At 49.9% G+C, this 15,809-nt stretch overlaps 1 protein-coding gene across 1 annotated transcript; it reads right to left on the bottom strand.

The window, feature by feature from the left end:
* Nucleotides 1–4,201: 4,201 nt before the first annotated feature.
* On the bottom strand, nt 4,202–15,001 carry LOC142302198 (microtubule-associated serine/threonine-protein kinase 4-like). The gene is made up of 16 exons (XM_075343292.1): nt 14,713–15,001; nt 13,161–13,430; nt 12,634–12,727; nt 12,310–12,380; nt 11,164–11,249; nt 10,634–10,842; nt 10,330–10,468; nt 10,097–10,229; nt 9,796–9,961; nt 9,564–9,665; nt 8,538–8,660; nt 6,870–6,991; nt 6,677–6,768; nt 6,336–6,424; nt 4,996–5,085; nt 4,202–4,805 (listed from the first exon to the last, which is right to left on the bottom strand). The coding sequence occupies exons 1-16, from the start codon at nt 14,938–14,940 to the stop codon at nt 4,666–4,668; spliced, it is 2,154 nt and encodes a 717-aa protein (XP_075199407.1). The 5' UTR covers nt 14,941–15,001; the 3' UTR covers nt 4,202–4,665.
* Between the last annotated feature and the right edge of the window lie 808 nt (nt 15,002–15,809).

Below are 15,809 nucleotides of genomic sequence, written 5' to 3'. Positions count from 1 at the left end.
TGCCTCCTGGTCTCGTGTCTCCGGCCTCTGGGCTTCCGGGTCTTGTGCTTCCTGCCCTCTGTGCTTCCGGGCCTCCTGGCCTCTGTGCTTCCTTACTTCCTGGCCTCCGGTCTTCCTGGTCTCTGGACCTCCTGGCCCTTGTGGCCTCTGTGGCTTCTTGCCCTCTGTGGCTTCCTGGCCTCTGGACCTCCCGGCCTTGGGCCTCCGGGCCCTGTGCTTCTGTGCCTCCTGGCCTCGGGCCTCTGGGTCTCCTGCCCTCTGTGTTTCCTGGCCTCCTGCCCTCTGGGTTTCCTGGCCTCCTGCCCCCTTGGCCTCTGTGCCTCTTGGCCTCTGTGCCTCTTGGCCTCTGTGCCTCTTGGCCTCTGTGCCTCTTGGCCTCTGTGTCTCTTGGCCTCTGTGTCTCTTGGCCTCTGGGCCTCTGCGTCTCCTGCAGCTGGGCCTCTGGGCCTCTTTGTGTCTGGCCGTCTGGGCCTCTGGGCTTCTGTGCCTCTGGGCTTCTGTGTCTCTGGGCTTCTGTGTCTCTGGGCTTCTGTGCCTCTGGGTTTTTGTGCCTCTGGGGGCTTCTGTGCCTCTGGGGGCTTCTGTGCCTCTGGGGGCTTCTGTGCCTCTGGGGGCTTGTGTGCCTCTGGGCTTGTGTGCCTCTGGGCTTGTGTGCCTCTGGCCCTCTGTGCGTTTGGCCCTCTGTGTGTCTGTGCCTCTTGGCCTCTGAGCCTCTTGGCCTTTGGACCGCGGGGGCCTGTGTTCTGGTCTTCCGCCTCTGCCGCCTTGCGCCTCCCTGGCCTGGCGGGGGGGGGGCCTGGCGCCTTGGGCTTCTTGCTTCGCTTCTGGGTTCCTTGCTGCTCCCTTCTGGCCCTGCCGTCCCTGGTTCTCTCTCCTGGGGGCCGTGCTTGTTCGGGCGCCCCTAGGTTTTTTCCGTCCCGGCCTGCCCTTCTGTTCCGGAGTCCCTTCCTTCCCCCCGCGTCTCTGGACTCCCCTTGCCGGTGTGTTTTTTGTCGGGGCATTGCTGCCTTCCCGTCCTTCCTGTGCTGTGGCCGCCAGTTCGCACCCGGCCTTGTGGTCGGCTGTCGGTGCTCTTCCTGCCCTCCCTTCCTCCCTCCTCATCTGCTGTCTTCCGTTGTCCTCTGTTCTGCCGTTCTCCTGTCAGGATGGGTTATGGGTCTCTCGGTCGGTCCCCTCCGGGTGACGGTTTCTGCCCTGGGCGCCCTGTTTACATCCCGTCTTGCGGGTTCTGTGGGGTTATGCGCTTCCTTCCGGCTGGGGGCCGCTGCCAGCCGGTCCGTCTACCGGCTCTCCTCCCTGGGGTCTTGATCTGGGGTTGGGCGCCCTCCCCTTTGCGCCCTTCTTGCCCCTCTCTGTCATGTGCTCTTTCTCCCTTCCTTCCTTTCGTGTCCTTGCTTGGGGGGGGGCGCTGTTCCCCCCCCCGGGTCGCTCGGCGGCCCCTTGGCGGCTGGATGGGTCTTTTGTTTTTTTGTCTTTCAGGGTTCCGGCTGTGCTCCTCTGGTGTCGTGCCGTCCCTTTCCCCGATGGCTGTGGGCTTCGGTTTCCCTCGCGTCGGTGGTGCAGCCTGTTCTCCTGTCCTCCCCGGTGACGGATCGTTCTCCTGCAAGGTGGCCTCCTACTTGGTGGCTGTGGCGGATGTCTCCTCAACGGTTTTGTAAGACTGTGACCTGGTCTTCTCCTTCCACTTTTCCGGGCTCTGCCGGCTGGCCTTTGGTTCTTCCACTGACCTTCCATTTGGCAGCTTGGTTCTTCCCGTGGTTTTCCCGCCCTCAGTGTGTCTTCTGTCTAAGTCTCTCGTGGGTGCTGTCGTGACGAAAGGAAAAGGCTATATTACGTACCGGTAATGGGATTTTCCTGAGTCCACGACAGCACCCTTTACACCCCTGCCCTTTCTTTGTTTGTTTTTTCTCACGCTTCGGTGTCCTGGGATTGATCTGTGTTATTTACTAATTCTTTGGCGGTTCCTCTCCCGGTCTCTGCAACCAACTGATGAGGGAGGGGGACCGCCCCTTTTTATCTGTAGGTTTCCTGTCCTGAAGGGGGCGGATCCCCCTCTCTCGTGGGTGCTGTCGTGGACTCAGGAAAATCCCATTACCGGTACGTAATATAGCCTTTTGTATGCTAGCCGGGTACAGCAGGCAGGTACGGGCTGCCCCCAACCCCCAGCTGCCTATTTATACCCGGCTGGGAACCAAAAATATAGGGAAGCCCTTTTTTTTTTTAAATTATTTCATGAATTTCATGAAATAATTTAAAAAAAAAATGACGAGCTTCGCCCAATTTTTGAGTCCAGCCGGGTACAACTAGGCAGCTGGGGATTGGAATCCACAGTGCAGGGTGCCCATGCTTTCTGGGCACCCCCGCTGTGAATTGCAGTCCCGCAGCCACCCCAGAAAATGGCGCTTTCATAGAAGCGCCATCTTCTGGCGCTGTATCCAACTCTTCCAGCTGCCCTGATGCCGGGTGGCCCGCTGGGTAATAATGGGGTTAGGGCTAGCTGTATAGCTGGCCCTAAGACTGAAATTCATGGTGTCACGCCAATATTAGACATGGCCACCATGAATTTCTAGTAAAGATAAAAAAAAAACACAACACACAGAAAAATATTTTTATTAGAAATAAAACACAACACAATTAGTGACTCCATCTTTATTGAAATAAAGAACCCCCCCTCCGCAGTAATCCTGGGTCAGGGTCCCGCGCCGTCCAATCCGGATCCAATATCATCTGATCGGTTTGCTGGAAGGCAAAGCGATCAGATGATGTGTCAGGTTCTAGGGGCTGAAGCACATGACACATCAGCTGATTGTATAAAAGCCGATTATACAATCAGCTGATGCATCAGTAGAAAAAAAAAAAAATACTTATGTGCTGATTACCGGCAGCTCCTGCAGCGATGGGGCGGGAGTCTGATCCTGTCCGATCACTGCAGCAGCTGCCGGTAATCAGGGATGAAGTCTCCTGACGCATCCGCTGATACCGGCCGGCCGCTGGCGTCAGCCCGAGACTTACGATCAGCTGATGCGTCAGGTGACTGCATCAGGTGATCCATCGCCAGGTCCTGCATCCATCGGAGGTTTCCTGGCCGTCTGCACACAGCCGGAGCGGGGGTGGCGATACCGTGAGAGGAGATGGGAGCGGGCATGGCACCGGGAGTCTGCAGACAGGTGAGTATAACTTTTTTTTTTTTTCTACTGTTAACTTTTGTTTTCGCAGCCGCTTCCACCTCCTGCCTGTACATGGCGCCGCACGGCAGCATACATGCCCAGGACGGGAGGTGGAAGCAGCGGTGACGGTACTGGGAGGATTCACGCTTCTGTATATACTGACAGAAGGAATCCTCTTCCTGTACACGTCACTTTACTACCCACCTCCTGCGTTTATAGCTGCGTTTTTGGTCTTAGAAACGCAGCAAAACGCAGCTATTTGCGTTTCTCATTGCGTCTTTCAACATCCCATTGAACTCAATGGATGAAAAGCGCAGTGAAAAACGCGGGAATAATTGACATGCTGCGTTTTTGTGGCACCACAAAAACGCAGCTGAAAAAAAACAGATGTGTGCGGACAGCAAAAATTAAAACTCATAGACTTTGCTGGGGAAGCAAAGTCCTGCAGTTTTGAGGCCAAAAACGCACCCGAAAAACGCACAAAAACGCCGCGAAAAACGCACTGTGCGCACATAGTCTAAATGGGTTTAACAGCCAGCACCGTGCGTGCAGCAGCCCCGGCTGTTACAGCAGGAGATCAGCTTATACTTATGCTCAGCTCCCAATGGTGATAGTGCGCGCACCACTCCTGCACCCGCATACCAGTGAAATAAACCAGTACGTCACATGTTGGGAAGTGGATAAAGAGAGTGATCTGTTCATTCTGCTGGTGGCTTCAGTGTGGAAGCCGATCATTACTTTATATACAGTGACCAAGAAAAGAAGATGCCACCTGCAAAAATGACTCTTCACCTGGCCCCTGAGAGGTCTCCCTATAGAGTAAATCAGCAGGTATGCAGGCGTGTAAAAGGCGCTGTGTGCACGGACCCTTAGGAATAACAATCTCTGCTCCTCTCCTCCACTATTGGCCGAGGTTTAGAGGATTAATGGGAGACATAGACCCAATCTTCTCATGTTTGGTGTCCAACCCATCAGACATTTATGACATGTACAGAATTCATATGCCATTAATGGCAATAATATTCAAAAGGAAATCAATTATATATTTTTATTTTTTCAATTAAGAACTGCATGGAAGGACGATTAGATGTTCTTGGAGGAGTCTTCGGTCTTTGCAGATGTTGCTTGCTGGTCAGATGTCCACAGGTGGATGGTACAAGTCCTTCCATACAGGCAGCATTGATGTTGGCCGCAGGTTCTTTTGAGCACTGGCCACAGGTGGATGGTACAAGTCCTTCCATACAGGCAGCATTGATGGTGGCCGCAGGTTCTTCAGGACGCTGTCCACAGCGCGATGGTACAAGTCCTTCCATACAGGCAGCATTGATGTTTGGCCGCAGGTTCTTCAGGACGCTGTCCACAGCGCGATGGTACAAGTCCTTCCATACAGGCAGCATTGATGGTGGCCGCAGGTTCTTCAGGACGCTGTCCACAGCACGATGGTACAAGTCCTTCCATACAGGCAGCATTGATGTTTGGCCGCAGGTTCTTCAGGGCGCTAGATGCGGAGCTTTTCTGCTCTCGCGATGTCTATGGAGCCCCGCTGAGAGAGAGTAAAAATTAAGCTCTCTCTGATGGAGCGCGCAGCCCTGGATAGTTCATGCCGGCAAGATGATACCATCCGGCGGAAGATAGAACCTGTGAGAAGAGACAGAAAACTAATGTAATGGGTTCCATATGAGGACACTGCTATGGGGTAACTGAGCGGATAGGGGAGAGATATGCTCCATACACCGGTGCGGATCATTGTCAGTGACAGATCACATCTGCTCCACAGGATTCTCCTCACCGACCTCACACACCCTGGAGATTATTATTCCACACTCACCTCGCCTACGTTCCTCCTCTTCTCCGTTCTCTGGTTTCTGTTGTTTTCTCAGTTTTTGAGCAGATTTTCTTCCCTTCTGAGCTGGAGATTCTAATCAAAAAGGCAGAAAATAATGGTGATTATAAAATCCTAAGAGTCATATGAACTATAGCTTTTCTACCACCGTGTGGTGTCCCCCGAGGATCTATGTCCCCTTATTAATATGACGTCACTACAGCAAAGTGTTATTATATCATCACTCAGAGAAAATGTCAGGGTAACTGTGAAGACGACCGGTCACCAGGTCAAACGTGTCCAGGATTTTATTCCCGCTGCTCCCCTGACCCTGAGTGAGCTGTTTTTTGTTTTGTTAAAATCCCCCTAGATATGGGCTGATATTATTTTCTGCTAATTTTATGATCTCTACATGTGGGTGTGGCTCACAGTTTAATATGCTGGTGAAGCCTGAAGACACGCCCCTGAGCATCTGTGAGCCCCGCCCTCGAGCAACTGTGAATCATGCCCTGAACATATGTGAACCACACCCCCAACCATCTATAAACCATGCCCCCAACCATCTGTGAACCCTGCTTCTGAGCATCTGTGAACCCCGCCCCCGAGCATCTGTGACCCATGCCCCCAAGCATATGTGAACCATGCTCCCAAGCATCTGTATGCCACCCCCAAACCATCTGTGAACCCGTCCCTGAGAATATGTGAACCATGCCCCGAGCTTCTGTGACTCACGCCCCAAGCATGTAAACCATACCCATGAGCATCTGTGAGCCACACCCCCAAGCATATGTGAGCCACACCCCCAAGCATATGTGAGCCACACCCCCAAGCATATGTGAGCCACACCCCTGAGAATATGTGAACCACACCCCTGAGAATATGTGAACCACACCCCTGAGCATATGTGAGCCACACCACCAAGTATCTGTGAACCCGCCCCTGAGCATATGTGAACCACACCCCTGAGCATATGTGAACCAGGCCCGCAAGCATCTGTGAGCCACACTACCAAACATCTGTGGACCACGCCCCCAAGCATCTGTAAGCCACACCCCCAACCATCTGTGAACCCCGCCCATGAGCATCTGTGACCTATGCCCCCAAGCATATGTGAACCAGGCCCCCAAGCATCTGTGAGCCAAACCACCAAGCATCTGTGACTCACGCCCCTGAGAATCTGTGAGCCAGGCCCCCAAGCATCTGTGAGCCAAACCACCAAGCATCTGTGACTCACGCCCCTGAGAATCTGAGCCACACCCCTGAGCATATGTGAACCAGACCCCCAAGCATCTGTGGACCACACCCCCGAGCATCTGTAATAGGATGGCCTATAGTTCTGTACATACCTGAGAATGAGGGGGAGGGTGCCGCACTGTTTTTAGCAATGAAATGCAGTTTGTCACCCTCTGGTTTGGAAATGGGAGATTCTTTCTGCCTGTTGAGTAAAAGAAAGTAAAGTAAACAGAAAATAAAAACAATAGAAAAGGTGAAGAATGTCCGTCTGCAAGGCCAATTAGGACAATACGGAGGGGACACCTCACTCAGAACCCCATTCTACCAGCAACTGGCAATACTGGCCTGTAATGAGCGGTTAATGAATGGCTGGTGGCAATGATCAGCTGTAATGGCCGATGTTACCACAAGCCAGAACTTAATCTTATAATAATATAATCAATAATCTACTCACATTTCTGAGTGAGTTTCTCTGTTCTTTGGGGAACACCGTGGAGGTGACATCGGCTCTTCATTGCTCATCATCTCAGTATTGATGGCACAAAGCTAAAAAAAATAAATAATTATATATAGAAATAGTAAATAGATTTATTTTAAAACCTTTCTGTACTTCTAGGTTTTATCCATTTTATTGGCCACATACTTACTTTAGAAAGCCTATGAGACGATGATACAAAATGTTGGACTTCCGGCCACTCATGGTCTTCACTGGTGTCCTCCTCATCTGAATCCATATGGATGTTTTCTATAAATCCAGCTGAAAATCCAGCTGCAAAGTACAAGTCATATCAGAGATTATTAGTATAAAACCGGTCACAGCGTCACCATGTTATCACTGGTAATGATCGGAACTGATTGTCACTAGTGATGGGCGAAAAGTAACTATTCATGTTCGGATAATGCTTACCAAGTACCGAGAACTATTCCAGTATTCAACATGGCAAGTAAAATACCGTATTTTTCGTTTTATAAGACGCACTGGATTATAAGATGCACCCCAAATTTAGAGATGATATAGGGTAAAAAAAAAGAAAAAATGGGGTCGTCTTATACTCTGGCGGTGTCTTACCGGAGATGGGGGGCGGCAGCGGTGGTGGAGCGGGGTCACAGGAGGCAGGGGCAGTGCTGGAGTCGGGTGATGCTGCTGGCGCTGCATTGGGGTCTGTGATTGCAGCGGTCGGGGCTGTGCTTGCGTGGAGCAGAGTGGTGCGGAAAGTGTCCCAGATGCTCTGTTGGCAGTGCGGGGTTCAAAGAAATGGCGCCCAGAGGTGGCGCTTGTGCAGATGAGATCTTGAACTAAGAGCTCCATTTGCACACACGCCGACTTTGGGCGCCATTATTTGAAGCCAGAGCATCTGGGATACCCGCTGCACCATCCTGCTCCACACAGCCGCCTGCACAGCCAGCCAACCAGCTAGCCAGCCGCCCGCACAGCAAGCCAGCCGCCCGCACAGCAAGCCAGCCGCCCGCACAGCAAGCCAGCCGCCCGCACAGACAGCCAGCCGCCCGCACAGACAGCCAGCCGCCCGCACAGACAGCCAGCCGCCCGCACAGACAGCCAGCCGCCCGCACAGACAGCCAGCCGCCCGCACAGACAGCCAGCCGCCCGCACAGACAGCCAGCAGTCCGCACAGACAGCCAGCCGCCTGCACAGACAGCCAGCCGCCTGCACAGACAGCCAGCAGTCTGCACAGACAGCCAACCAGCTAGCCAGCCGCCCGCACAGCAAGCCAGCCGCCCGCACAGCAAGCCAGCCGCCCGCACAGACAGCCAGCCGCCCGCACAGACAGACAGCCGCCCGCACAGACAGCCAGCCGCCCGCACAGACAGCCAGCCGCCCGCACAGACAGCCAGCCGCCCGCACAGACAGCCAGCAGTCCGCACAGACAGCCAGCTGACCACACAGACAGACAGCCCTTTGAACAGTCCGTGAGCCACCGGCACAGAAGATCACCCCCTCCACAGCCAGCCACCTGCACAGACAGCCCTCTGAACAGTCAGTCAGCTGCCGGCACAGACAGTCCCCCACACAGACAGCCCCCACCGCAGCCAGTACAGCTCCCATTTTCCACCTCCCGGTAAGCTACATTCAGATTTTAAGATGCACCCCTCAGGAAAAGTGCATCTTATAACCTGAAAAATACGGTACTTAGGTTCCCCATTGACTTACTTTAGATTTGTTATTCGTAATGAATACCGGAATAATACTTTGGGAATAATCTGAACTGTTACTATTCGCCCATCACTAATTTTCACATAAAAAGGAAGACACGACACACAGCAGTTTTCTGCTGCTGACGTCTCACATTACTTACTGTTAAAGTAGCGGGTGTCCTCCTCTGACTTTAGATCAGGAATGAACAGGGGCTTCTGACTTAGAAGATTATCAAAGTCTAAGTCACTAAGAAAGGGATGCATTTTGATCTCATTAGCTCCTCCTGGAAAAGAAAAACAAGAAAGAAAGTGATGGTCGTTGTCAGAGAGATGTCTCCATATCTGTACCCTTTATGTTATTCTGAACTGAAAGTCACAGCATGGAGCATGGGGAATGGACGAGTAGGTGGAGTATTCATCGCGGATACGGAGGAGGTCATCACCGGTAACGACCACAATCACACTCAACCAACACATAACATGGGGGTTCTGGCACTGGGACTGGGCTAGGGTAGGTGCTGGGGTGGCCATCACAAGGTATGGGACCTCATGCCCACTAGTTCAGGGACCCTGGAGGCGGGGCAATTACAGAGGAAGTCAGGAGCCATCTGACACAATAGGCAGTCAGCACAGGACAGTGTCCGCGTGAGGTCGCACTAAGGAGGAGAGGAGCAGGCAGAGAAATGAACAGATCGGGGCCCGTGGTCTGGAGCTTGGAGGCTCGACTCGGGTTCTTAGGAATGAAGTGGGATCCCAGGGTTCGCGGGGAGTGCAGAAGGCACACGTGGCCCGGTACTCCAAAGGCAGTGTGCTTCCCATGAGTAAAGAACTTGAACTGCACCATCTATGTCGTTCTGTTACTGCCAGCGCCCTCACCATCGTGCCCCAGGTGACTACGATCACCATAATTCTCCCTGGGGCATAGCTCTGCCTGTGGCGAGGTAAACCATCGGAGCTGCATTGTGATCCACCCCAGCAGAGAAGTCCCACAGCGGTGGTTAATATTGGCCGCACACCACAGGTGGCGTCACGAACAACAACCCCCATCATCCCCATCCCAAAGCCTTTTATTGACACATGGGGTCAAGGAACCGGGCAAGGCCACTGCGGCATCCCAGGAGAAGCACCGCGGTCCGGTGACGAGTAACCCACGACCCCGTGGCGCGTCAGAATCATTCTATTATTACCTGTCCCAAGTCTTTGTGCGGGATCTTTTCTGAGCAGCTCAGTGATGAATCCACGAGCTTTCTGTGGAGGACGGTAATTATGAGCTGTCCAAGGTATGTCATCTGTTATAGGAAACAAATAAAAAAGAGAATTAAAATATATATATTTTTCTTAAGAAAACTGGAAACTAAAGCCAAAAACCAATCACCCCAAATAACAGACATCACAGAGCAGTCGTATGACTTTACTCACCATTGAGGACACTGCGAAAAATCCTCCTGTCAGAAGACCCAGTAAATGGTTCAACTCCAAACAGGAATTTAAATAGGATGATCCCTACCGACCACCAGTCCACAGGCCGCCCATATCCTTTCATTAACATGATTTCTGGGGCCATGTAACAGCTGGTGCCAGCTCCCTGGAAACAGAAGAACGAGAGGACGATCAATAAGAGGAAGAAGAACATCAATGGGAACGTTTTCTAGGTGAGAAATGATCAGAGAAGGAGAGAGATGAGATTTGTAGAGTACGCAATCCGGTCAGTAAAACCAACCTCAGTATCCCGGAACTCTCTGATGAGGTCCTTCGTTCGGGCCTTGTAGGCGTCGGATGTTGGTCTCATGAGGCCGACTTTTGAAATCCCAAAATCAGTGACTTTTATATGTCCGGTTGATGTTATCAGGAGGCTGTGAATGAAAAGATGGTGTCAGTCCCCGGTAATGACCCATAGACAATCTAATAAGCTGTAACGTTCTTCTCCTTCATTATACTACGGGGGGCACTTACTTCTCTGGCTTCAGGTCTCGGTGCACCACACCATAGCTGTGCAGGTATTCCACCGCAACAACCGTTTCTGCTATGTACAATCGGGCCAGGGGGACAGGTAAAGGACCTCGGGTGCATAGAAGAGTCCCACAGTCTCCACCTATAGAAGAAAGCAAATGACAGCTGAGGGTTTGTCACAATGTAAATTACACATGATGAGGGAAAATGACAAATAATTGGAGATATTGGGACTGTCATCTATATATATATATATATATATATATATATATATATACTGTATAATGTAGGCATATAGATATCCTACCTGGTGCGTACTCCATGACCATACAGAGATGACGGTTAGTAGCAAAGGAGCAGAACATGGAGGCCACAAAGGGACAATCAGCGAATGTGGCGATGTCCCTCTCCATGAAGGCCTGTTCAAGGCTCTTTGGCGTTCTCAGGTTCTGTTTGTCCATCTTCTTCATGGCGCATATCTGGTTTGTGTCCTTATGGCGCACTAAGTGGACGGCTCTGCAGAGGAGGAAAATACATGACCAATTATGACTTCTTACTAACAATCTGTCTATAGACCTCATCCAGTGATCTCCTGTACGAAGGGTTAATAATAGATGTGCGGCCGTCACTGGAAATCCATAAAATAACGCTCCATAGATGATCACCTACGGGGTCCTCATCCACGTCATATCCCAACTCTCCCGAATAGTGACAGGTGTGGACAGTGATGTGGACTCGGACCATTCCTCTATGGGGACAGTGGACGGGCCGTACACAGACACAGGAATCGTCATAAGGAGCCCTGGGAAATAAATATTATACCACAGTCACACTCACCCAAAACCTCCAGAGCTGATCAGTTTAATCGCTTTATAATCGCTCTTACAAGGGTTTTTCCTTGTGTTTAATGATCCGATCAAGGCCTAAAAAAGAACAAGAAATCACATTAAGACATAGAAACTGCAGGAAGATAAAAGCTCCAGATTCAGGAGCAGTGACCTTCTGTATTATGTCCCCGCTGATGACACTGCAGCAGATATAGAGAAGGTGATACAATCCGGACCCTCCACAGACTCCATTATATTATAGGGAGACATGCTCCATACATGGATCATTGTGCTTCAGGGGATGATAAGGGCCATCACACACAGAAGCAGGAATAATAATGCCGCCATCATACAGAGGAGCAGGAATAATAATGCCGCCATCACACAGAGGAGCAGGAATAATAATGCCGCCATCACACAGAGGAGCAGGAATAATAATGCCGCCATCACACAGAGGAGCAGGAATAATAATGCCGCCATCACACAGAGGAGCAGGAATAATAATGCCGCCATCATACAGTGGAGCAGGAATAATAATGCCGCCATCACACAGAGGAACAGGGATAATGCCGCCATCACACAGAGGAGCAGGAATAATAATGCCGCCATCACACAGAGGAGCAGGAATAATAATGCCGCCATCACACAGAGGAACAGGGATAATGCCGCCATCACACAGAGGAGCAGGAATAATAATGCCGCCATCACACAGAGGAGCAGGAATAATAATGCCGCCATCACACAGAGGAGCAGGGATAATAATGCCGCCATCACACAGAGGAGCAGGGATAATAATGCCGCCATCACACAGAGGAGCAGGAATAATAATGCCGCCATCATACAGAAGAGCAGGAATAATAATGCCGTTATCACACAGAGGAAACAGGAATAATAATGCCGTCATCACACAGAGGAGCAGGAATAATAATGCCGCCATCATACAGAGGAGCAGGAATAATAATGCCGCCATCACACAGAGGAGCAGGGATAATAATGCCGCCATCACACAGAAGAGCAGGAATAATAATGCCGCCATCAGACATAATACAGTTGATTTACATTATGCACAGACATCCCATAGTTATCTGGGGTATATTATGAGATATGTAATCCATACCCCGTTATCTGGTGATCTACAGACGCCGCTGATACTTACACTGGCAGATTCGTGGACGATCTCTCGGGTCTCACGTGTTCCTCTATCAGGATTTGCCGGCACAGTGTTTCCTATAATGATGATAAATGAGAAGAGACGCGGTATTATTCTATATCAGCCGTTATTATATAACACATCCGTATAAAGAGGAGACGACGAGTCCCCGGCACATGGAATAAGACCCGGTATGCGGACATTCTGCACACACTCTATATACTGTATATACTGTATATATGGCAGATGTACATATATACTGTACAATATTCCCGCCCGTTCTCTACAGCGTCGTGGTGTCTGAATGTAAAATGTCAGGTGATGGGTTACCTTCTATCGGATCCGTCTTCAGCCCCCGCTGATGGCTATAGGGGGCCGGGATATTTAGGCTTCGCGCCTCTGCGGAGTCTCTTTCTGGTATTTCCTAATGGATGTAATACATACAATTAATATTACACTTCACAAACACTAAATTCCAGTGATATCAGGCAGGAAGGCCGAAGCCTGGATTTCCTGGATAATATCAGCATTGGACTGTACTCGGCCGCTCCCTCCCGTAAATCCACCCTGATATATATAAGGGTCTTGTATCTACAACTCTTCTCTAATAACTTCAGATCTGCAGCATTTATAAGAAAGAAGATTGTGGTGATCGGGCGAGACAGCGGGGGAAATACGAGCCCCGCACGGCGGAGTACAGAGCGGCATCACACACCAGCAGCCATAACTTCTCCTGTGTCTGCCGGGAGGGACAGGGAGGCCTCGACCACCATTAATCTGACCTTCTGCTTTATGACCGGTGGTCTGGAGAAGATGAGACACCAGGACATGAGATGGAGAAGATGACGGATCCTTACCAGATGCTCCAGGGCGCGGGCCGGAAGTTCCACGGCGCGGGCTGGATGTTCCACGGCACAGGCCGGATGTTCCACGGCGCGGGCCGGATGCTCCAGGGCGCGGGCCGGATGCTCCAGGGCGCGGGCCGGAAGTTCCACGGCGCGGGCCGGAAGTTCCACGGCATAGGCCGGATGTTCCATGGCACGGGCCGGATGCTCCAGGACGTACAGGACATTTTGGGCCAGTTGTTTAATAAAGGCCAATTCTCCACTTTGGGATTTTTCTTCAGCCTACAGAGATGAAAACAAAGACAAAAGGTAAATCATGAGAGGAAGTGCAGAATGGAGGCGGCCATTTATGTCACCACGTTACTCCTGTGTCTGCAGTACAGTGACTACATGGCTGGTGAGGAGGAGTCCGGTCACTTGTAAACCTTTATATCTCCCCGTCCTCCCTCCATATCCAGTATACAGAACCTTTATATCTCCCCGTCCTCCCTCCATATCCAGTGTACAGAACCTTTATATCTCCCCGTCCACCCCCATATCCAGTGTACAGAACCTTTATATCTCCCCATCCTCCCTCCATATCCAGTATACAGAACCTTTATATCTCCCCGTCCTCCCTCCATATCCAGTATACAGAACCTTTATATCTCCCCGTCCTCCCTCCATATCCAGTATACAGAACCTTTATATCTCCCCGTCCTCCCTCCATATCCAGTGTACAGAACCTTTATATCTCCCCGTCCTCCCTCCATATCCAGTGTATGGAACCTTTATATCTCCCCATCCTCCCTCCATATCCAGTGTACAGAACCTTTATATCTCCCCGTCCTCCCCCCATATCCAGTGTACAGAACCTTTATATCTCCCCGTCCTCCCCCCATATCCAGTGTACGGAACCTTTATATCTCCCCGTCCTCCCCCCATATCCAGTGTATGGAACCTTTATATCTCCCCGTCCTTCCCCCATATCCAGTGTACGGAACCTTTATATCTCCCCGTCCTCCCCCCATATCCAGTGTACGGAACCTTTATATCTCCCCGTCCTTCCCCCATATCCAGTGTACGGAACCTTTATATCTCCCCGTCCTCCCCCCATATCCAGTGTACGGAACCTTTATATCTCCCCGTCCTCCCCCCATATCCAGTGTACGGAACCTTTATATCTCCCTGTCCACCCTCTATACCCAGTATACAGAAATAAGACATGAACACTTGTGACCTGTGGAAAATGGCCACAGCAGCCATTATTAATTTTACAACTGAAAAGATGGGGTGACTGCAATAGTGGCGACCCCACAATTATATATATCCAATGGGGTTAAACCAGAAGAAAACCAACAACTAATGAAGATTTACACCCTACAAGTTATGGCTCATGAAAGAAAGTGGTGAAAATATGAAAGGGGAAGAGCAAAAAATTCTCTAGTTCTTAAAAGGTTAAACAATGCCATTCCCCCACAATTGGAACCATCCCCTAATTCACTTAACCCTTTAGATCCCATCCTCTCCCTTGTCATTACATTCTTATTTTCTATCTTATTTGTGCAGATTGTTTGCTACTTACCTGTAGTACTAGGGTCCTGATGTTTTGTTGTAAATGCTCAAGATATTCTGAGCTGATATGACCATGTTTGTATTTGGTCAGGCAGTCTCTCACTAACTTCATAACCAGCCGGTAAGTGAAGCTGAGGACGCCACAGGGTAGTGGTAGCACAATGCTAAGGGCATAGGTAGTAAGAATGCCCTGAAGTAGTGCTAACACCTGAAGTTTATCTGCAGGAATGGCAGACATTGTAAATGAATCCAAGCGCGATCTGTAAATGACTAGCTATATAGCGTATCACCAACAGCAATGACACCAAGGTATCAAAGTGAGAATGAGAGTGTAAACCCTAGAATAAGTAGAGATGGGTCATTGTGATATCATAAGGTAATGGAACCTTGAGGGGGCATCTTACCTTATAAGGAAGTTGCCTAGCAACCCTCAACAAAGTAACTATATAGCTGATCATTAGTACCAGATACAGGCAATGAGGGAGGAACTATGGGGGCTTTAATATGCTGATTATTTAGGGCATTTGTATGTTGTCAGATAAATAATTCATCTGTTATATACAATAACAGTTATTTTGTATTACTAAGAAGCTCGTTACTGTAGGATAAGCCATTATCATGTGGTGCTTCATCTTTTATATGTTTCTACATTTGAACATATATTTTACTGTTGTTTTTAAGAATAGTAAATTTTAACTCATCAATAAATAATTGGAATAATTAATAAAGCACAGCTATAATTACATTTAATTCTCTTAAAATTTTCATTTCATTCACCTTTTCTGTTCTAATATTTTACAACCTGAATGACCATGGCTTGCCCCCCCTAGTTTTGATCCTGGGTACGCCCATGAGGGTGTTGCTGTCATTACACCACACTCCTCATTACAGAGACGCACCTCACCTGATTTACATAATTGGTAGTTGGCTCTGAAGCCTATACAGCTTGGAGTAGGACAACATGTATAGCAAGTATCATGTGATCAAAATACTCATTTGCCTAATAATTCTGCACACAGTGTACTAGCAGTGTTATAGTAGTTATATTCTTGTACATAGGGGCAGTATTATAGTAGTTAAATTCTTGTACATAGGGACAGTATTATA

This window comes from Anomaloglossus baeobatrachus, chromosome 1 (genome assembly GCF_048569485.1).
Source record: "Anomaloglossus baeobatrachus isolate aAnoBae1 chromosome 1, aAnoBae1.hap1, whole genome shotgun sequence".
Taxonomy (NCBI): Eukaryota; Metazoa; Chordata; class Amphibia; order Anura; family Aromobatidae; genus Anomaloglossus; species Anomaloglossus baeobatrachus.
The sequence above is the reverse complement of the archived record's forward strand: the minus strand, read 5'-3'. Positions and strand labels throughout refer to the sequence as shown.

Coding starts and splice junctions, on each gene's coding strand:
- LOC142302198 (XM_075343292.1), bottom strand. CDS start 14,940: ATGTCTGCCATTCCTGCAGATAAACTTCAGGTGTTAGCACTACTTCAG. Junction 10,843..11,163: donor ATCAGCTCTGGAGGTTTTGG/GTGAGTGTGACT, acceptor CCTCCTCTGCAG/AGCCGTCCACTTAGTGCGCC. Junction 10,469..10,633: donor GGTCATGGAGTACGCACCAG/GTAGGATATCTA, acceptor TTTCTTCTATAG/GTGGAGACTGTGGGACTCTT.